This window comes from Choloepus didactylus, chromosome 2 (assembly GCF_015220235.1).
Source record: "Choloepus didactylus isolate mChoDid1 chromosome 2, mChoDid1.pri, whole genome shotgun sequence".
Taxonomy (NCBI): Eukaryota; Metazoa; Chordata; class Mammalia; order Pilosa; family Megalonychidae; genus Choloepus; species Choloepus didactylus.
This window is the reverse complement of record NC_051308.1, coordinates 228,560,427-228,583,348: the sequence shown is the minus strand read 5'-3', so window position 1 is coordinate 228,583,348 and position 22,922 is coordinate 228,560,427. Positions and strand designations below refer to the sequence as shown.

Below are 22,922 nucleotides of genomic sequence, written 5' to 3'. Positions count from 1 at the left end.
CAGAGGTGTGACTTCCCCATGGTTCCACCCTCGAGGCACAAACCCAGCTGCTCCCCTCCTTGCTCCCAGGGGTGCAGGACACGCTTCCTGCACTGACGGGCCAGGCACAGCTGCCCCACCCTTTGGGACTGCAGAGCCCATGCCCAACAACCTTCCCAGCACCCATGTGCCATCGGCTGGGGCCCGATGCCCACTCCCAGCACCACAGCCTACGTCTGTCTTGCCCCTGCCCCCATCGACCTATTGTCCTTGCCCAGCCTCTGCAGCCCAGGGCCCCCTTCTCGGAACTCTGTGCATTCCTCTGCCACTCCCCCATTTGCCCTTCATTCCTACACTTAGTCATTTATTCAGGACACATGTTGTGGTGCCTGCTCAGGGTCAGGCAATGGCGCTGGGTGTTGGTATCAGAGCCAGGCCACCCCCTTCTAAACAAAGCCCCAGTGATACCGGCCTGAATGTTCTCTCACTCTTCCGGGGGCTCCTCTGGCCTCCCTGCCCAGATGCCGAAGCTTCTAGAGCAGAGGTCTCATTTTATTCCTCCTCCTTTGCACAGGTCCCTGCCTCCTGGGGGCCCAGGCCAGACCAGCGAGCAGAAGTCCCTGCCCCTGTGACTCCCTGGGTAGGGTGGCCACCCAGACCAATGTGAAAGCCCCACGGAGAGGGATGAGTTTGAATCCTGGCTCTGCCACTTAACAGCTGTGTGACCTTGGACAAGTTTCTTAACCTCTCTGAGCCAGTTTCCTCATCTGTAAAATGGAGCTAAGGGAGCTGGCATCCAAGCCCATACATGTAAAGTGCTTGATAAACATTAACCATGAGCACTTGCTAACTTCTCTCTCCCTTCCTTCCTTCTTTCCTTTGTAGGCTCCTGGGGACTGAGGCAGGACTCACAGGTGAAAGTTGTGAGAAGGAAGACCAGAGTTCAACACTGTGTAATAAATAGAGCTGCCCAACAGTAGCACAGCTCAGCTGTGTAAGGTACTGAGCTCCCAGTCAAGAAGAGAAAGGCAGGATGGGGGTGGGGGTTCTGAGGTGTGGGGAAGAGGGGGAACAGGAAGGCTGGACTAGATGACTTTAAGGAACTTCTCGATGACTCGAGGATACCTGTGGCCGAGGGCAGAAGCAGTGGCTGAACTCCCATTACTTAAAGAAAATGTTCTTTCTCAGATCTGCTGGGGGCACCTAGATAGCTGCCAGTTCTCTGCAGGGCTGTTTGGCCATTCCTAGTAAAGATTACAATGTGCACACTTTTTAGCATTTATCCTCCAGAAATACATAAATGCACAAAGATACATGCCAGGGTTTGCAATAGCTAAAAACGGGAAGCCATTCTTTGTATCCTACTATTGCATGTAGAAGGCAGAGCTGCCTTTAAAAGTATATGTAATGCACAGGTGAAAACCCTGGAAAGTTTTATGCCAATATGTTAAAAGCAGTTATTTCTGAGAAGGGGATTGGGGGTTACTTTTTCTCTTTTGCTTATCTGTTTAAATATGTGTATATACCGATTTCTCTAAAATAAACTAATAAGGATGCAAAAAACTAAACAACAAAAAACAAAATGTGGAAGCTACCCAAACATCCATTATAAGGAGGCTAGTTAAACACAAAGTGCATGCAACCATGGAATATTATGAGGCAATGACAAAGGTGTTCTATTGTCACTGTTTAAAGAATGTCATTAAGTGAGAAAAGCAAGTAACCAAACAAAATAAAATTTACATATAAAAGCTCACACGGGTTATCTCTGGGAAGCAGGACCACTGAAAACGTCTACCTTCTAAGGCATATGTTCCTGCATATGTTTGAATATTTGCAATGAGCATTTGCAATCTGAAAAAAAGCTACAGATTTTTAAAACTCTATTAAGGAGTCAGTGTTCTCTGCAACAAGTACATGACTCCTTTACTTTTCTCACGATCTCGAGAGGCAGGTATTTATTACTCACCCCTTATTCCCAGGGGGAGAAGCTGGCATTGAGGAAGGTTCGACACTGTGGCCAGGCTCCCCCAGCCAGGAGGTGACAGAGCTGGGCAAAGCCCACACTCTGTCCCCTACATTAGGCATCAGGCAACCTGCTGAGGGTCAGGAAAGAGCAAAGGGAGGACAGAAGTCACCCCGGCAGCATGTCATGTCCTGGGAGCCAGGCCAGCTGGGGACAGCCTGTGCGGGGACAGGGCTGCCACCTCATTTGCAAATGCAAATGCAGGCTCAGTTCCATGCCCTGAGCTGCCTCCCCACCCCTGGCACTACCCCCCAAAGCTGCAGGGTCACCAGCAGGTGGGTACATGCTAGTCCAGGTTCTTTCCTGGGGCTCTAAATAACTTTCCATGTTGATCACCCTGTTTCTGGGAGAATTTGGCATTGAAGTTCACATGTCAGCTTCTCAGTGACAGCCTGGAAAGATGAGAGCACACCTGCGTGTGCCTGAGCCTGTGTGGGCCACCAAGGGAGAATGAACACAGACCCGCATTTCAGACAGACCTGAGTTCAAATTCCGGCTGTGCCAAGCACTAGCTGTCAGACCTGGGCAAGTCCCTTCACCTCTCTGAGCCTCAGTCTCCACAGCTGTAAAATGGGGTTAACAATTCCTCCCTGCAGGGTGGCCTGGAGAATTCAACGAGATAATGCACGCGAGAGGGCTTCCTAAGCTAGAAGCCACCTTACCTGTGCAGGGGCAGGTTATGAGTCTGCACCTGTGTATGCACGGCCATGTGCACACCGAGGGGAACGGTGAGTGAGCAAGGTCAATCCTGGCTGGAAGTGGCGCTGGGAGAACAGCCCCTCCTCCGAGGTCCCCACCCCAGAAAATCAGCAGGTAAGCGGGGCGGATGGCTGACACTTTTGTTGGGGGCTTGGCTGGGATTTTCCGCAGCCCTGCCTGGGGGGCAGAGGGTGCAAGTGGGTGTGTGTGACTTTGTGGGTGAGAATGTCGATGGGAGGGGCCAGGCGGGATCGTGAGCTGCATGCAGGAGAGGCAGCGCTCGTGTCTGGGGCGCGTGTGGGTTGGTGTGTGAGCGTGTTTGTTTCTGATCACACCATCCCCCTGGCTAAGAGCCCCAACAGCTTTGAGTGCTCGCAGGATGCAGACGCACCTGCCTCACGTGGCCCGCGAGGCCCTGCCTGTCTGCCCACCCCCCACCCCACCCCCAGTTTCTCTGACTACACCTCGGGCTGTTTTCTCCCTGCTCCAGGCTTCTGTCAGCTCCGCAATTCTGTTGTGTTCCTTCCCAGCTCCAGGTCTCTGCTCTGCCCTCCCCATCACACCTCACCTGGTAAAACTCCCTTTGGTCTTTCCAGAGCCTCCTCCCCAGACTGGGTCAGGCCACCCCCACCCTGACAAGCTTTCCCAGCAGATTTCTCAGTTTGGTTGGCAAGTTTCATGTTGTGATTATGAGGTTACTGTCAGTCTCTCCCACCAGAAATGGAACTTCCTCAGGTCAGGACCGGGTCTGCTTTGGCACCTGCCATATAGTCCAAGCCCAGCTGTGACACGCTGCATGAATGAGTGTGTCTGTTGTCTGTACATAGGTGTATGTTCGTGACAGAGCTGTCTGTACAAGGGTCAAGTCCATGAGTGCGAGTAGGGGAGTACGTGTGCATGTGTGCATGCATGCATCATCTTAAAGAACCTCCAGCGCCCTGGAAGGGTTGGTGCCTGCAGCGAGAGGGAAAGTAGGCATAAGTTCCCTTCTCCCCTGCCAGCTCCCTCTCCACACCCTAAGTCTCTGTGCCAGATCTCAAGCCACCTCTGGACAGTACCTTGAGTGGGCTCCACCACTGCCTGCTCCTACAGCTCAGGGGCTGGGCCTCCTGCCTGCACATCCCATCTCACCTGAGGCCCAAATCAAGCCTTGTCCCGCATGCCTGGTGTCCCTCATCCCACATGCTGCCCCGCAATGCCCACCCCCAGCCCCCTCCTTTTGACCTGGCCTCATGGGCAGAAGTTCTCCACCTGAGAGAAGGTAGGCTTCCAAACAGCTACTTTCTGAGCTACCTCCACCTGCAGCCAGGAAATGACATAGAATGCTACAAATTTGGGGCGGAGGAAGGAGTCCCAGCTGCCAGCCCAACTCCTTGGCACCTAAGTCAACATCTTCCTACCTCCTAAGATCTGCCATGATAGCACCCACCTGCTGACTTCCCTCCATCCTCCCTCCTCACGCACCCCAGCCACCCTGGCCTCCGTCTGGGCCTGGATCCCTGCAGGCCCATTCCTGCCTCCAGGCCTTTACACTTGCTGGGCCCTCTGTCTGGACCAATCTCCCACAGCCAGCCTCTCCCTGATACCCTTAGAGAAGGCAGGCCCCTTCCCACCCACTTGGTTGCTCACCCCCCAGTACCCCTCTGAATCACCTAATCTGTCTGTTGGCTTGTGTATGTCTTGTGCACTGGAACATCTGCTTGTGCACCAGGGACCATGTTCATCAGAATAGCTGAACTATGCCCAGTTCCAGGCTAGTACCTGGCAGGTGCTAGGCACTCGGTGAGTATTTGGTGACTGCATGAACGGCTAATGGAAACCTTGCAAGAATCCTGTGAGGTGAATCTTGTTTCTCTGTTTATAGGCATGGAAACTGAGGCACAGAGAGGTTACATCTCTAGCCCAAGGTCACACAGCAAATGGTCAGACCAGGTCAAAGGTAGGGACTAACTAATTTCACTAGAACCCCAGCACATCAGGGCATATTGGAGGTGATCTTCCTACTTCATAGTTAGGAAATAAGCCTCAGAGAGGGACAGTGGTTTCACTGGCTCACCTGGGTCCAAATTTTCCTTCCCTCCTGCAGCACAAGGTCTGAAACAGCTGCACTGTTCTGCTGGGCTGGCCTTTCAGAAGCACCTCCTCACTGCCTTTACTCCCCCTGAGGTAGGGACCACTACTACACAAAGGAGGAAACTGAGGCCAGTGAGGTGAGTGACTGCCTAAGGTCACCTGGCAAGGCCTCAACACCAGGCCTGACTCCAAAGCCCGTGTTCTCGGGGCCAGTGTCAAGGCCAGAGCCCATGCTGGGGAGCATATTTACAAGTGCCGGGTCTCACCTCCCCGCAGGTGAGCACCCAGAGGGCAGAACCCACACGCTGAGCGAATCTGCCCCCTCTGCAGGGCCTGGCAGCTCACACCTCCACCGGCAACAGCAGTAAGGCTTCCACAGGGCCCTGGTTCTGTGCCGGGCCCTGGTTTTAGGTGAGGAAACCAAGACCCAGGGAAGTTAACTAACTTGCCCAAATTGCCCAGCCAGCTGGTGGCCAAAGCAGCATTTAGGGGTCCTCTCTGGAGTGGACCCAGCAGCACAGCATGGGGGCTCAGTAAACACTCACAGGCTGACTCAGTGGCACGGAGCAGGTTCCTGGGGTGGGAAGGGTGGGCAGCAACAGGGAGCCCTGGCAGGTCACTGGCCCATGGGAATTTGGGGGTTCAGCGCAATCCCAGAGCACCCCACAGGAAGTCCCATCGGGGCTTGCAAGGAGCATGACCCTGTGGCTGCCTTGATCACCTTTACCTGCCAGGCCCAACTCTGCCCTTTGTCCATGTTCCACCACGTGCTTTTCTCCTCCACGTTGCTGACATGCCACCTCCTTCTCTCAGGTCAAGAACTTCTGCCCATGAGGCCAGGTAAAAAGGAGGGGGGCTGGGGGTGGGCATTGCGGGGCAGCATGTGGGATGAGGGACACCAGGCATGCGGGACAAGGCTTGATTTGGGCCTCAGGTGAGATGGGATGTGCAGGCAGGAGGCCCAGCCCCTGAAGATTCCACCTGGCCTACTTGATCTCTGGGGCTCAGCTTCCAAATCACCTCCTCCAAGAAGCCTCCCCTGATTCCCAGAAGTGGTGGAGGAGTCCCTTCTCTGAGCTCTTGGGCACCTCCCACATCTCCCCAATCAGCAGTTATCACCCCCATTAGAACCACCTCTTTTCTGGTTTCCCCTCCAGACTGTGAACCCCATCTTTCTTGCATATCCTCAGTGCCCAGCAGGCATGGCCCTCAGAAGGCATCCTATACTTGGTATTTATTGAATTAGTTTTCTGAATGAATGATTGCCTTGGGGAAGACCTTAAGCTCAAAAGCCTTTTTGTGGGTTTTGGGAATAGTAGAAAAGTCCCCTCACTAACCCCTCTCCTCAACCAAACCACTGCAGTATTTAAAATTCCACCATTAAAGAGTCTCTTTGGTTAAATGATGCTTTCTCTCAAAATGCAAATGCTCAGAGACAGGAAAACAGCCACTGAGTATACACCCTGGACCTCATTTTGCTCTTAGAACCCCAGGGTAAGCAATGCTGTTTCCATTGTCATGGACAATCTGAGGCTCAGAGAGGCAAAGCACATTGGGCAAAGCCACACAGCAAGTACAAACTGGAGTTGGTATTTGAACACAAGGCTGCTTGACTGCAGAACCCAAATCTTCCCAGGCACCACCTGAGATAAGGAGACCTGAGCCTGAGCATCGCCAGGATGTAGGAGGCAAGCAGAGCCACCAAGACCAGGGAACTCAGAGCTGCAAGAATCCTCAGGGGCCATCCCTGCCTCTTCACTGTTCTGAAGGTGAGCATGGGGGAGACGGCCTAGAGATGGGGCCTCACTTCCCAAGATCACACAGCAGAACAGTGGCAGTCCCAGGACCCAAACCCACCTGGAAGGGATTTATTTCTCTTATCTCCCACAGCTCCACTAACCAAGCTGAATGGAGGATGAGAGGGAGGGAGGGTTGGGATGAGGGAATCTTAGTGCGGAAAGAGCGGACCTGGGGAGACACAGTCCCCGTTCTGATCTTTGTGAAGGGTCCCTTTCGGGGGTGGGAGACCTCAGAGGGTGCACCTTGGCTTAAGCAACTGGTTCTAAGTAAGGAGAAACTTTTTATACCTGTCTGAGCTGTTCCGTGATGGAATGGGCTACTTCAAAGGTAGTGAGCCTCCTTGTCACTGGCAGTGTGCAAGGAAAGGCTAGTCAGGCAGCTTCCAAGAAGCCTTCGTGGACTCAGCCTGGGGATGGCTGGGTTTTAAGTGGTCTGTGATATCACTGAAAATAGAGGTGCATTTTCTTCAGGGGCCGCCAAAGGCTTCTTCCCATACACAAAGGGGTCATGAACCAAAGGAGGAGTTCCTTGAGTGAGAAGCCACAAGACGGTACTGCAAAGGTCTCTTCCCACTAAAAAAATTCTGGGAGGCCCAAATTCTCTGATCCCAGGACCATCATCCCTGCTCTTCCCCTGCCAGCTCTTCCCAGGACCGGCTCCTCTCCTTCAGGCCGTAGTTCAAATGCCACCTCCTCAGAAAGGCTTCCCTGACTGCACTTCCCCCTTCACACAGCCATGCAGCCCAGGGTGATGGTCAAACCGCTCCGTGCCTCAGTTTCCTTGGCTCTAAACCAGGGATAAGAACTGTATTTGCCTCAGGGGGTTGTTGAGAAGATTAAACCCATCAATATATGCAAAGTGCTTTGGAACACAGTGGCACACAGTAAGCTCTGGGTGAGAAACAGCTCTTGTTAGTATGTTGCCTTGCTTTAAAACTCATAGCAACCATCATAGTTTATTTTATTGTCTATTTATAGCTTGTCTCCTCCATTCGCTATTTTACAGGTGAGAAAACTGAGGCTCAGAGAGGGGAAATACTGGCCAAATCAGGCTCCCTGAGACTAGGGACTGGGCCTGTCTCAGTTAGGTACCAGAACCATACCTGGCACACAGCACAGGTGCTCTGCAATTACTGGTGGCCAAATCGATGAATGATGAATTCATGACCATGGCTCCATCACTCTGTGTTCCGGGCAGCCAGGAGCCTATGCATCTAAGATTCCATTTTAGCCAGCCCCTGCCCACTATAGCCCCAAATGACCCCCAGCTCGACTGAAGCCCCAGCCTCTCCCAGAAGGGGCTGCTGGGATGGGCCTGCTAATGTCCTGGGGACCAGCACCCATGCCCAGGTTCCCGGTGGGATCCCCTCACCCCAGCTGGGCCAGGGGAATGAGGTAGGGGCTGCCAAGGCATTTGTTCCGGGGCAACCCAGCCCAGAGGTATGGTGGCAGCTGTGGGCTCAGGAAGCAGCTGCTGCCTCCCCTGCCCAGTGCTCTGGCAGCTGCCTGCTGGGGGCCTGTCCACCAGATGCATAATAGATGAGAAGCCCAGCAGGCCGTGCCTGCTTGGCATTTCAGAGCCACTAATGAGGCCAGCCTTGTGCTTCCTGTGGTAGCACATGGGCTTCCAGGGCCTCCGGCTCAGTGACAGCACCGAGGAGCCACCTGAGGACGGGGGCTGCCCACTCAACCCACTGCTTGGCACAAGCAGCAGCCAAGAGAGTGAGGGCTAAAGGTCTGGGCCCAGGCATCAGACTGGCCACACGGCCTATCTTGGCTCACCACTCACTGACCACATGCCCTTGGGCTGGCCACTTCCCTGCCCTGAGCCTCAGTGCCTCAGTTTCCTCATCTGTAAGATGAGGATGGATGGAAACAGTCTCCACTTTGCCAGGCTGGTGGAAGGACAGAATGAGATAATCTAGGTAAAGTGCCCAGCCCAGGGCCTGGGACACAGAAAGTGATCCACCCATGTTACCATCAAGAGGTAACATCTTGGTAACCAGGTGGGCTCTCCCAAAGGACACATGGGGATGGGCAGTGACCCCAACAGGGGCATTCATGGCCATTTCACTCTCCCCCTCCATCCTCACCCCATAACCAAGACTCCCCTCATTTCTGGGGCTACCCGATCCTAGAGAAGGTCCCTGCTTCACCAGGAGAAAGAGTTGGATTCAAATCCAACCCTTGCCCGCTGTGTGACCTTGGGGCAGAGACTTTGCCTCTCTGAGCCTTGGTTTGGGCCTCTGTCAAATGGGGACACTAAGGCCTCCTTTTCAGGACTGTTGTCATAATTAAAAAAAAAAATTATTTTGAAATAATTTCAAACTTACAGGACAGTTGCAAAAATAATACAAAACCCAAAAAGGGAACTCCAACATACCACCTTCCCAAATACCCAGATCTAACTTTGAACATTTTGCCACATTTGTCATATTCTGTATCTATCTACTATGCATAAATCTATCTATTTAACAATTTTCTAAACATTTGAGAGTAACTTGTATACATTATGCTCCTTGAATACTTTGTAGTTCCATGTACATTTCCTAGGAACAAGGATATTCACTTATGTAACCACTGTAAGTACAGCTATCAAGTTCAAGAACTTTAACATTGATATAAAGCTTAGCCTATATTTCAATTTTTCCATATGTTCCAATAATGTCCTTTTGGGCCTTTCCCCCTCCATGATTAGATCCAGCCCAAGATCATGTATTGCATTTAATTATCATTGTCTCTTGAGTTGCTCTTTATAAAAAAAAAATTGTGGAAACATACATATAACAGAAAATTTCCCATTTTAACCCCTCCCAAGCCTACCATTCAGTGGGATTAATCACATTCACACTGTGCCATCCTCACCACCATCCATTACCAGAACTATTCCATCACCTCAAACAGAAACCCTGCACCCATTATGCATTACCTCCCCACTCCCACTCCCCTGTTAACCTGTACTCTACTTCCTGTCTATAAATGTGCATATTCCAGTTATTTCATATAAGTGGAATCATAGAATATCTGTTCCTTTGTGTCTGACTTATTTCACTCAACACGATGTCTTCAAGGGTCATCTGTGTTGTAGTATGGATCAGAACTTCATTCCTTTTTACGGCTGAGTAATATTCCCTTATATGCATTACCACATTTTGTTTATCCATTCATCTGTTGATGGACACTTGGGTTGCTTCCACCTTTTGGCTATTGTGAATAATGCTGCTTTAGACATTAAGGTATAGATATCTATCCAGTCCCTGCTTTCCATTGTTTTGGGTACACATCTAGAACTGGGATTGCTAGGTCACATGGTAATTCTATACTTAACTTTCTGAGAACCTCCAAACTGTTTCCCACAGTGGCTGCACCATTTTACATTCCCACCATGTGGTCATGATTTAATGAGGCCACCACTGTAAAATGCTGAGCCCACAGTCGGCACTCAATCCTTGCTGAGGCCTGTCTCCTCCCAGGCTCCCAAATTTAAGAGCAAAGTTGACTCTTCTCTTCTCAGGGTATTTCCAAACACCCTACTTAAGTCTACCCAGCGGCTCTCCCAACCTGACTCCTCCCTCTTCACCCCCTCACTTAAATCCACCTTAGAGATCCAGGTCCTACCCTAGCTTTTGGGGTCCCTTAGGGCTGCAGAACCAGAGTCACCCTGTTCCACTGGCCCTAAACTCTCCTACTGGGCCTCACTTCTTACATTTTCTCACTTGCTCTGAGACATGCCACTGCAGACAACTTGCTGATGGGGGACAGGGGGTAGGGAAACCCAGCCAGGATCATATCTGGCCTCTACCAGAATTCACTGTTTCCCTGATCCAAGCAACCTTTTAATTCTTTTTAAAAAGAGGTGGAGGGAAATAATGCCTCCTCCAGAAAGCCCTCCTAGCTTACTTGACATAGGTCTACTGTTTCATTCTCTGGGCACATTCAATTCAATTCCATAAATATTCATTAAGCACTTACTGGGTACATGTAGCTGTGCAAGACTGAATGGGGGCAGAGATGAGATGAGTACAGCCTGGCTTTCATGGGACTCAGGCTGAAAAGTGGAGCTAAGCCAAGTAAAAAGATAACTTAAGCAATCCCTGCTTTCAAGGATCTCAGAACCTGCATCATGTCATAAGTTCAATTCATCTGAAGGCAACTTGCTAAAATATCCAATTCAACAAATACCTATTGAGCATCAATTAGGGCTCAGAGAGGGCAAGTGGCCTGCGTGAGGTCACACAACTGGTACACGGCAGACACAAATTCAAATCCACAGTTGTCAGATTCCAAAGTCCATGCTCTTTCCACTACCCCAGGAATGAATGCAAAATATATGCTCTATGGGCATTATAAATGGGGGAAGCATTCTAAACAGAGAGAGATAGATTAGGATGAGGAAAGAAAACACTCAACAAATGGTGATAAAAGTGGGGTGGAGGCATGGGAAGGTGTGGTGGAAACAGAAAGGGAGGACACATCAAGAGAAGTAAAATGTGAGCAAAAACATGGAGGTAGGGCTAGAAGGGGCCACATTCCTGTTGATAAGAAATGGAGGGTACAGGGGAGAAGGAGACCCAGGCAGGAAAGGGAGGTGGATACAGGCCTTGAATGCCAGGAAATCACAATTAATTGTAAAAATGACCACCATTTACAATAAAAACGATACAACATTTATGCCAGCCATGGGCTGGGGCTAAGCAGTTGGCATCTCAGGGTCAGGAAGGACAGACCAAGGGGTCAGCACCTTGGACAGCAGCCCTGGCTAGGAGGACTCAGGGCAAGGCATGGTGGGTCCTGAGCATGTCCTGGGGATTTCTTTCTTTACTGATGTGTCACCTGAGGCCAGACAGGGAGTGGGGCTTGCCCAAAGTCATGCAGCTGGTCAGATACTAACAGTCCTGGGCCCTTGTCTCTGACTTTTGGTCCAGGGCTCCCAAGAGTAGGCCTTCTGGGTCATACCTCTGTCTCCAAGTCTTCCCTCAATGCATCCCCTGCTCAGGCTCTCCCTGTGGCCTGGACATCCTGGAACAAAGTGAGTTAGACTCTGTGCTCTGTGTCTCACTGTTCTTGGCTGTAATTTGAGATAACAGTCCGTAACTCAGGGATGTGGGAAAGATTCTGTGGATGATGCATGTCAAGCACCTAAAGCGCCTAGTTCATAGCAGGTGTCTGACAAGGTGGGTAGTGAACTCCTTGAAGGGTAGGCCTGTGCCTGCCTTCCTCTCTTCATAGCTCCCCTAACCACCCTTGCTCTGGGCATAGCACCTCTTCCTGAAATGACCAGAAATGTCTACAGATTACCTGGGTACAGCAGTAGGAGGAAAACCCCAGAGAGGGAGAGTAACTGGCCCCAGATTGCACAGAAAGCATCAAAAGAAAATCAAAAGGCAGGCCCTGGCGATCAGCCTGGGCACCCCGTGTGGCTCCTGCCCCAGGCACGGCTTCCCAAGAGAGTTCTGGTGGCCGCTGGGGCAATGGTGCCAGATAAGAGTCACACAGCAGCCAGGGGTCATTGCTGGATCCCAGGAAGCCCTCAGCAGAGGCAGGAAGCAGGAGCCAGAGCTGTTGGGGAGCTCCCTGCTGGAGATGAAGTGGCAGCAGGAACAGCCAGCCAGGGCCCTTGTGACGCTGGTGCCAGGGAAGCCGGGAGGCACCACATGCTGGGGCATCGGGGGGTGCCATGAATCGAGAGGTGAGGCTGCACCTCCACCCACCGCCTCCTCGGTGTTGTGGAAGCTGCAGGCACAGCTGCCACCCTCCCTTCTCCAAGGCAGGGGACAGCATCAGGCAAAGAAAATGGGCTGGAAGAGGGGCTTTTGAGGGTCGTGGACAAAATGTGATGGAGGGTTTGGGAGTCTGTGAAAAAGCTAAGGGCAGCCCTAGTCCAGCCAGAAGCCACCATGAGGTGGGAAGGAATGGAGAAGAGAAAAAGGAAGGAAAGTCACATTTACCGAGGCCCTGCAATATGTTAGGCCCTGTTTTGTTTTGTTTTTCTACAGTGTTGCACTCTGTTTAACAGATATTTTAATCCCTGTTTTACAGATGAGAAAACTGAGGTTCAGGGAGGTTAGCTGATTTGCTCAAGGTCACACAGGTAGTGGCAGAACCAAGACTTGAACCTGATTTGCCTGACTTCCAGGTGAGCTTTAGAAGGGATTGTGGGAAGAATATGTGGGCAGAACTTGTAAGAGAGTCTTGCCCACACCATGGCCTAAAGAGTATGCTTGGAGAGTTTGAGGGGTCTGGCCTGGCATTGTAGGGGGTTCAGCAAAATCAGCCCAACCCCTCCTGAGAGCCCCCAGTACCTACCATACAGTCCGGCGAGGGATGAAGGACTTGTCCACCCTGAAACACAGCAAGAGGGACAGCAGGTGAGGGAGCAGCCCCTTCCCACACACTCAGAGCCCCCTGCCCCTTGCCCAGCACATCAGGCCAACCCCCTCTCCACTCCCTGCCCCCCCAGAGGGGCCTGGAGGAGGTAGTCTTTCTAAGATGCCAGATGCACTGTCACCATCCCCTTTAGGCTGCTGGGGGCTGTCACCCCAGCTTAGCCAGCTTCGAAAGCAGGCAGGATTGTTGGGGGGAGGTGCAGATTAGACATGGAAATGTGGTGGGGGGTGGGTAAGGAGTAAGGAAAAAAGGCAGGATTGGGTGTATGGGGATAGAGGAGCAGGGTCTTAGGACCATGCTGTGGGGTGTCAGAAGGGGTGAGGGTTAGTGGGGGTGGGGGTGTCTTGGAACAGTGACTACAGCAGTGGGGATCATAGCAGGGATGTAGGGGGTCCTCAGGGGACAGTTGAGAGCATTTTGAGACAGGATTGAGGGGCGCTCCGCATGTTTATGGTGTGGGCAAGAGACACCCCACTCTCACCCCCAGCTCCAGCAGACTTCCTTGGTTCCTGAGCTGGAGCTTATTTGACAAATGCCTGGGAGTCCAGAGCAGGAGATCTGCATGGAGCTTCCTCCCCTACCCCCACTCCAACAAAACACATACTCCAAGAAAACACACAAAAGAGCGTGTGGCTCTATTTTCCTGTCTCCCCTAAACAGAACCAGAGGAGGATCTCAAGGGTTCAGGGGACAGCTCCAGGCTTTGCTCCCCTAAATCCCTCCAGGTCCAGCTTCAAGGAGAGTGTGTGGGCAGTGCCCCCTCTCGGATTCTCACCCCCACTGCCCTCTGAGGGCACCTTGAGGTGGGGGAGGCGGGAGGTTGGGCTGGAAGACTGGGGGAGGGCAGTGGTGAGGGCTGGGGAGAGGTGGCTGGAGAGGGCTGGCCGGGGGCTGAGGGGTTCAGGCAACTGTTGGGACAACAAACAACTCTTGCCTCCTGCCTAGAGGCTGTAGGGGCATGGAGTGGGTACAGAAACCAGACTCCACCAGTGAGAGGGTGTCTCCTGGGCAGGCAGGGCTGGGAGCTCCTGGGGATCACCTAATGTGAAGGTTGCCTCTGCAGACTGCCAAGTGAGGCAGAGAAGCTGGGACTTGCCCAAGGTCACACACCAAAACTCCGCCCCATCCACATGGGCTGCCCTTGACATCAGCCGGCCAGGACACTGGAGGCCCGACCCAGGCTCCCCTCATCACAGGACGGCTAGCAGGGGACCCAGATAGGGAGGACAGCCCTCTCACTGCCCACCACACCCCACCAGGGTCCTCTCGGAGGTTCGATGTCCAGGAGAGGGAAACATTCTCCATAGCTCAACGGGCACCTTTTAAGCATCAGCTGCTTTACATGCCCAATCACCTCCACATGCACACCCGGGAGTCCCTCTGAGCACTGGAGCCTATGGGGGGAGGCAGGGGCCTGGTGAAGGTCACCCAGCTGCCTGAGCCAGGGGGTACTCGGTCCAGCCTGTCTACCCGCCTTCTGCTTGGCCAAACCTCTGCCTTGGGCAGGAACACCCCCACTCCACCTCTGCACCCCTTTTAGGTGGGCACTTGAGATCAGGAAGGCCAGCAACCCCAAGGTGAACCAGTCACCCCTGGGAGGAGGGGGTACCAAGAGCCAGATGGCACGAGGTAGGAGCATTCCTGGGGGCGCAGGGCTGGGGGTGGCCAGGGGCTTGCAAATGGCGTCTGGGGTCCCTCCTTCCAAACCCCACTGAGGGGCCCCGGGAGAGCCTCCCCAACCTCCTCCTCCCTGCCACATACCTATACACACCCAGGCACACGCGCAAACACATTCACACACACACACACACACACAGAGGCCCAGCCTGTCTGTCCACACACCAACCACATGCTAAGCACTGTCCCCCACTGGCACACGCAGAAACGCATCCCTCCACCGGTGTATTCGCGTCCCTCCGCGGCCCCCGCACACCCAACCAGAACAAACCCACAAACGCCTGCAGACAAGCCAGGTCCCGCACAGACACGCACAGACAGCGACACAGCCTGCCGCGCACCGACACAAAGCCGCTCCCCTCACCCCCAAGCACAAAGTCACAACTCCAGAAACACCCCAACCCGAGTCGGGGCCCCCGCGCACCTACCCCCCGTAGGCCCCGAAGGTGAAGCTGCGCTTCCGGCCGCTCATGGTGCCGCCGCCGCCCGCCCGCCGGCCCGCGCCGAGCCGGGGACGCCCCGCCCGCGCCCGGGTCACCTTGGCAACCCGGGCCGCCCCGCCCCCGGCCACAAGCCCCGGGATTGTCCGCGCCCCCGCGGGCTGCCGTCCAGCTGCCCGGCGCCCGCCGCGCGCAGAAAGGGCCGCTTGTTCGCGCCGCCCTCGGCCCTTCGCGGGGCTTTCCGAGCCCGGGCCCAGGGAGGGCGCGCGGGCCCCGGCGGGGCGGCGGGGGCACAGCCAGACCCCCCCCCCCCACCGCCACCAGACCCGCAGCGAGTTCGCACCGAGGGGCACTGGGTGACACACCCCCTTCTGGGGGCGACCACCCTCCTCCAGACCCCTAGGGCCACCGACACAGCTCAGAGCTGGCCTGGTTCAGAATTTGGAATCCAGGGTCAAAATGGTCTGTTCTGTGGGCAAGTCCCGGCTCTTGCCTCCCCTCGAGCTTCTAGCTGTAAAATGGGACTAATCCCACCTGCTTCCTAGGGCCTTGAGAGGATGTAATGAGTTCATGCATGTAAAGTCCTGGCACATGGTAAATGCCCAATAAATGCCAGCTACAAGAGTTCCCTGTCCTGGGTCAAACACTCTACTCCCCTGGTGAATGAATGAATGAATAAATGAACAGAGTCTCCAACACATGAATGAGCACCTCTCTCCAATCTCATGCCCCTCTCCCGGGAGCACCCACTGCCCTGGGGAGGAGGAGCAGAGATGCCCCATCCCCTTCTTGAAAATCTCACCCAGCCCGGGTCCCCTGACTCCACAACCTTGTGTGTAGTGGGGGGGGGCTGGGCTCTGAGTCCTGCAGCCTGAACCCCACTTGCTCACTCACCGCTCCCCAGCCCCTCCTCTGCACCTGGAGCTCGCCATCCAGTGCTGGTGGTCCAGGAGGCTGCCTCCCCAGTCCCAAGTGGACATGGCTCAGGGGACACCAGGACACTAGTGCTGCCCCAAGACTCACTAGCCTCCCCACTGGCAATGCCCACTCTTCCCCCAATAAAGGGAAGGATTATCCCACACCCCCTTCATGCCAGAAGGCCCCCAGAGTCTTGAGGTTTTCTATGGAATATTCTGTTTAAAGAAATTGCAGGGAACAGATGCAGTGGAGGGATGAGGGGCAGGGAGAGGACGAGGGCACAATGACAGGGTGGGCTCTGGGCCAGGGCTTGGTTAGTTCTATCTTCCCTTAGGAAATGACTGGTCTGGGCACAGGGCTCCACAGCATGCAAAGGGCCCTCATCCAGGCAGGGTGGGGTGACCCAGAGAAGGTTCTCCCCACTTCAGGCATAAAGGAACTGAGACCTTTGCTCACAACACTTACTTCTCTCTCCGGGGTCTGTCCCCAGCTCTCCTCTTCATCCCTACCCTGGGCCCCCTCTCTTCTCTGCACACTCTGGTAGGTGGAGGAGCCCCAGGAGCCCCTCCCAGAGTTTGGAGCCTAGGTGGGGCGGTATTTTTCCTTCATCCCTTTAACTACCCCCCTTGGTTTTCAGCCCTCAGTGGACTATCCCTCCTTCCTTGGCAAGATGCTCTGGAGTCAGGGGGTGAGCTCAGGGCAGTGTGGGAAACCCACTCCTCACAGGAAAGTCCAGCTGGGCTCCTGAGCGATGGGTGCTGGGAGCACTAAGGTTGGCCTCAGGAGGGAGGAAGCAGCAGCAGGAGCTCCCCGAGAGCTGGGGGGAGTTATGGTAAAGGGGCAGGAGCTGGGCCTGGGCCACAGGGGTGGGGTGTGCAGTGCTAGGGCTGGGGCCCAGGACTCCAGCCCAGTCTGGGCTGCTGCACCCCCTTGGACACTGTCCTCAGCCCCGCTTGTCCATCTTTCCAGTGGGAATGATTCTTGAGTGGGCTCTGCATGCCCACTTGGCAGGGTGGCCAAGAGGCCTCCAATGTGCCAAGTTTCCCAGCCGGGACTGGCCCCCGGGGAGGCCCCACTGGTGCTGGGACAGTGAGCCCTTGAGAGGGGCCGTGGGGGCCGCAGGGTTCCCACCAAAGACAAAGAGCCCAGTGTGGGCACCGGCCTCTTGGGCTCTGACCAGCTGCAGCTGCCTTGTTGGCAAGAGCTGGGGTGGGGGTGGGAGTGGGGGTCACGTTCCCTCAGCCAGGGACTCAGCAGGACACTCCCACCTCCCCAGGCAGCCCCTGATCCCTCCTGCAACATCAGAATTTAAATGCACCTTCTTAACCTGCAAGTCCACCTCCAAGAGTTTATCCTCTACGTCACAGCACATGAGCCTTAAGACAAATGGTCAAGAACAGGGGACGGTGAAGCCCACGCTTATATCCTCGGCCTCATGAATCCTCCCAGGGTTCAAATCCGAGCTCTCCTGTTTGTGAGCTGTATGACCTGGCAAGTTACTTCATCTTTCTGTGCCTGCTTCTTCGCTTGCAAAATGGGGTTGGTGATAATAATAGTATATATACTTCAAGCGGTTGTGCTAAGGATTAAATACACTGATATTTATAAAGCTTTTAGAACTGTATTTGGCACATAGCATGTATTTGTCAAATAGGTAAAATATTTGCTGCAGGATCATTTGTATCAGGCTTAACTATATCAAATTGACATTTCTATAGGGTTGGCAAAGATTCAGTAGCATGATTTCCAAAACAAACTAAAAGCCCATCGAGAGGGAACCAGATAAATTATGGTCCATTTATGTCATGCAATACTATACAGCTGTTGGAAAGAATAAAGCAGACTATGTATACAGATGTGAAACAACCTCCGAGACAGACACACACACACCAGAGGCAGTAGAGTCTAGTGGTTATGGGGTGTGGGTTCTGGACCAGGTTTCCCAGGTTCAATTTCTAGCTCTGGTGCTTCCTTGCTAGGTGACCCTGAACACATTATTTAATACCCCCTAGACATCTGTCCTCCACCGGCCCATTGTGATGGGGACCTCACTAATCCCAAGTCAGAGTAGGGGCTCCCCACACGGCATTGGGATATCACTGTCAGCTTTGGGGTGGGGTAAGGCCCTCCTCTTCCTTTCTCCCCAGCTTTTTACCTAGAAACCAGAACCTGGCTGCCCTGTAGGGTCCAGGACTTCCCCACGGGAGGAAGCCTCCCCTTCTGAGCCTCCTCGATTTTCATCCAAGTTGTTCAAATGGGTGCCAGGCTGTGTGGAAGAGGAGGGAAGGGTGTGGGGGTGGAAGGTTGCAGAGTTCCAAGATCACCCTGGGTTGAACTCCAGGAGTCCCACCCACCTGCCTCCAGCTCCCCTTTAGTGGGGGCAGATTCAGACCTCAGGAATGAGCTCTAGATGGAGCAGGGGCGGTCAACTCCTGCCAGGGCCCCTCGAGTCATTCTCACTCAGAATACTGCCTGGGACTCCTAGGGTGGCCCTGGGCAGGAAGCCCAGGATCAAGCAGCCTCCCACGTGGCTTTGTACTCATCAGTTTTCCTCCCTGGGCCTCTGGTTGCTCATCTCTTAAACACCTAGTCTCCCCACTTTGCTGGGTTAGAGACCGAACAATGGAAAAATGCAGTCACCTTAATAGAATTCCTCCTGCTCTCAGACTTAGGAGCATCTTTATCCTTAGCCAGTGGCCTTTCTAGGCTAGCCACACCCACCCTATCCCAAGAAGCTGCAAACCCTGAGCTCTTGGAGAAGGCATCTCCAGGCCCTGGGAAGGAAGGGACGAGTGTTGCAGTTTGGTTCACATCCCCTCCCAAGCAGGTGCCCTCAGTGAGGTTACTGACCCAGCCATTCCCTGCCCTGGCTCTGAAACTCCCTACCCCATTCAATGGTTCCTGAGAATTCTGCCCACTCAAGACGTCCCCATCAGGGGCCAGGACAATCCAGGCTGGTCAGAATGGCCAGAGTAAATGCCCACACTCAGGCCCCCACCCCAGAGGATATCTCTCTATTCTCCATTTGGAGCACATGACTCCAGGGGCCCTGGGAGGAAAACCCTTCTGGAGATATGACCACACTTGTGTGCACTCATTCCTTTCTTCCTTCTTTCAGTCATTCACAAGTATGTGTTCAGCACCCACTGTATGCCTGACACTGTTCAAGAACTGGTGACAGAGTGTGAACAAGACAGATAAGATTTCTGGAGGAGCACACCCCCCGGTCACACATGCACTTGCCCTTGTACTGTGCACGTGCATGGAGACATCTAAGTCATGTCTACAGTGATCGTATCAAGACCAAATGCATGCAGACAGGCTCACATGAACGTCAGCCTCTACACTGCAAGCCCGTATGTGCACACATGTGCAAAGGTCAAATCAATCTCACACCTGCAGATCCCAACTCAGTGCATGCACACTACTGACAATGGCTGGGTTTGTACATACATGTGAACACACACCAGTGACATCAGATCCATGTACCAAAATCACACACAGGTCCACTGCTTTTACTCAGATTGCATGCTTACACATTACACACCCCCAGACATACATGCACACGAACACATACACAGAGTGCCCAGCTAACTAGCGGGAAGAAACAAAGGTAGGAGAGAGGATAGCTTTTTGGAGGTTAGAGAGAAGAGTGATTGCTGCAGCCCCAAGGGGAGCACAGAGGGAGATGAAGGTCACTCCTACACATTGCAGGCTGGAATCCAGCCAGTCCCTCCCCCCTCTTCTGCTAAACACATGGCCATCTTCCCAGTCCATCTTCAGGGGCAGTTGGGCTGAACTGGGAGGGAAACTGCTTGATGCCCAGAGCTTCACCCAGGGCCCCTGGCTCTACTGGCCACTTACTGTTTTATAGCACAGGCCTCTTTCCACTTTTGGCCTCTACAAGCCCATCTGTAAGATGACAGAGGGGTGCCCTGACAATCCCTTAAGGGATCACCCACCCACTCAGCAGCTCACCAGTCTGGGACTCTGTGAGCCCCTCTTCACTTTGCTAATGCCCCAAACTTGGCAGTGTTTCTCAACGGGGTGACTCTGCCCCCTAAAGGCCCTTAGAGACACTCAATGGAGGTGTTTTTGGCCCTCAGCAATTACTGGGGGTCACCACTATCACTCAGTGGGAGGGGACCAGGAAAGCTGTAGCTGGGAATGTCTCGACCAAGGAAGACTTGTGCATCAAATAATCCCCCAGACATTCATGTAGGTGAAAAGCCTGATATCACATCTTAGAACCTACGTATTTTTTGGTGGGCTTTAATACACACTGAATTTTCTAGAGATGCAACTACTGGAGCCATTCTTACAAGAAGTCAGGTACAGCGATATAATTTTCTACTCTTATATCTAAACGCACATATTTTTACAAATAGGTGCAAATATTGTGGTTACTTTATTAGGTTCTGTGGTGTGGCCATGCCAGAACATTCACATATGCAAGTAGAGGGATTTTTACTTCTATTGGGAAGCATACTGATCAGTTTTTGAAATAGAGTGTGAAGCTAGGCTTATTATCTAGGAATTTCATTACAGGGTAATAAAGGAGGCGTTTGGAAACCGTGTCCTAAAACGGAGCTGGGAGTCCCCTGGTCCAGTGCGCCCTCTAATGGTCACCATCGGAACTGTAGGCAGAGAACCGGGCGGATTCCAGGACCAGGGACAGCGCCCCAGGCGCCTCTTCCGGGAAGGGTGGGGATCCCGAGGCCGCCGGGTGTAAGCGCCCCGCCTTCCTGGACGCACGCTTGTCATCCCTGCACCCACACTCCTCCCCTTGGGCGGAGGCGGCCCCCAGAGCTTGCTTTTTTCCTTCTCCCGGAGCGAAACTTCGCGCCTCTCCCGGCCCGCAATGACACACCTGCGCGCCATTGTGGCGCACCTGTGCCGCCGCCCACCGTGTTCCCGCCGCCTCCTCTCTCCCGGGACCGGTTCGCTCCGTGTGCGGATCATGGAGCGGCACCTACGCGCCCTGGGGCCCTGTGATCCCCCAACAGCCCCGTGAGGCACATCATGCGAGTATTATAGCCATAACTGTTGGGGGAACCTGGGGCTCGCCCGCAGAGCACATCAGGCTCTTCTGAGGACCCCTCCAGACCTCGGTCTCCACCACACACGCACCATATCTCAGTGACAACAGCAGCTACTAGTTCCCGAAGCCTTATGCCAAGCTCTCTTGTTCAGTCCTCAAGACCACCTTGTAAATTAGGTGCCATCATCATCCCCATTTCACAGATCAGGAAACTGAGGCCTCAGGTTTGAGTAGCTTGTCCAACGGATGTAGAAAGTGGAAGTGCCTGTAAAGATGCTGTGTGGTCGTAACTCTGCTCAGAGTCACTCTCAGGCACACTCCTGCCGAAAAGGAAGCACTCCAAACAGCACAAGCTGTCCGGCCCTGATGCTCTGAGAGGTCCGAACACCTTCCCCGTCTTCAGGGCTGAGGTGAGGGGAGGATGGGGCCCCCATATCCCTCACAGATGGCCCACCCCATCTCTCCATCATCACAAGCTTCAGGCTCCCAAAGCACCTCCCAGGACCCTGCACGCAATAGGTGCTTAAAAAATACTTGCTGCTTGGCTGGAGCCCTGCCTTTCAGGAACAAGCATTCTAAATGTAGAACCACACAGCCTGCACACAGAGCCTGGATACAGAGCAGGGCAGTGTGAGCCGCTGGATAAAGGTACAGGCATGAGTTCCAGCCCAGTCCTGAGCTGTGTGACTCAGAGCCTCAGTTTCCGTATCTGGAAAATGCACCTAATACTAGCTCTTAGCTCACAGGGTGATGACAAGCAGTAGACGAGATGGTGTGTGCAGAGGACTTAGTGCAGTGCCTATGAAGGGTTACATGGTAGGGGTGGCTAATACTGTTGTCAGTGGGTTGTTTGTTGGTACAAAGCCCAGGAGGCCCCATGGAGTCATGCCTCCATGTCCCAGCAGGTCTGAGCAGCAGAGGAAGGCTGCAGACGCACAGCCTGTGGCTGGACTGAGGATAGAAGGAGTAGGGAGAGGCAGCCCTCCTTGGTGTGGGAGGAGCTCAGGAGTGTCTGGAGACTGTACCTCACTATCTTATCCCTGACCCTTAACCTCTGGCCTCCAACTCCTAGACCAGCTCCTTGTTCTCCTCAGCTTGACAGACACTCCATAAATGTTCAATGAATAAAGGAATGAACAAATGATGTCCCTGGATGGCTCTGAACAAAAAGAAAGCTTAAAAGGAGTTTTATTCCTATCATAACACTTACAAAGGCTGGCATGGGCCTGGGTTTGGAGTCAGATGGACCTGTTTTTGAATCCCTATGCTGCTACTTCCTGCCTTGCCTTGTGACTTTGGGCCATTTTCAAAACCGTTTGAAGCCTCAGTGTCTTCATCTGGCAAAGGGGAGGGTAACGATAATGACAAGTACTCACTTCATAGGGCTGTTCTGAGATCCAGTGTAAAGCACTCACCCAGGCACACAGCAAACACCCAATGCATGGGAACTGCCTTTGGTGCAGGAGGACAGAGCCACGTGTTGAGGGCCAGGAGACGGGGTTCTAGGCCCAGCTCTGCCACCAGCTCGCAGTGTGACTGTGGGCAGGTTCCTAACCTGCCTGAGCCCAAGTTTCCATCTCTATATGAAGAGTCTCCAAGGGCCCTTCTTGATCAGATTTTCTGGGGCTTCCTGGCCCCCCCAGGGCCATGCAGCTGGGGTGAGGGGGGAGGGTTCCTGGGAGCAGCTCTGTCATTCTGCCACTGCCAGCATGGATAAGGGGGTGGCATCACCTGATACTTGCCTGGTCCCCACATACACCTCTCAGAACCAGCTCTCTTAGACACCCTCTCCAACTCCCTGCACCACCCCTGATGCAGGGAGCAGCCCCAGACCCACATCACCAGGCTCTGAACTTCAGATCATCTCAGGGGGAACAACCCAG

The 22,922-nt window shown here is 53.6% G+C and overlaps 1 protein-coding gene and 1 long non-coding RNA gene across 5 annotated transcripts in view; one reads left to right on the top strand and one right to left on the bottom strand.

Annotated features, from left to right (window-relative positions):
* The window catches only part of LOC119527817 (RAP1 GTPase activating protein), a 49,049-nt gene extending 33,918 nt beyond the window's left edge, over positions 1 to 15,131 (bottom strand). For 2 of the 3 annotated variants that reach the window (XM_037828252.1, XM_037828253.1), the window contains exons 1-2: positions 15,069 to 15,130; positions 12,883 to 12,918 (exon numbers count right to left, since the gene is read on the bottom strand). In XM_037828252.1, the coding sequence (XP_037684180.1) occupies positions 12,883 to 12,918; positions 15,069 to 15,112 (80 nt within the window). In that variant the 5' untranslated portion in view covers positions 15,113 to 15,130. Of the gene's footprint in view, positions 1 to 12,882; positions 12,919 to 15,068 lie in introns of all 3 variants that reach the window. The other variant, XM_037828254.1, reaches the window with a different exon arrangement.
* On the top strand, positions 871 to 13,546 carry LOC119527820. 2 transcript variants are annotated; one of them, XR_005215476.1, is made up of 5 exons: positions 871 to 978; positions 2,602 to 2,818; positions 6,414 to 6,546; positions 12,616 to 12,712; positions 13,451 to 13,546. It is a non-coding gene; the product is annotated as an uncharacterized LOC119527820 (long non-coding RNA). The 2 variants fall into 2 exon arrangements; XR_005215477.1 differs by lacking the exons at positions 871 to 978; positions 2,602 to 2,818 and adding an exon at positions 5,908 to 6,007.
* Positions 15,132 to 22,922: the final 7,791 nt, after the last annotated feature.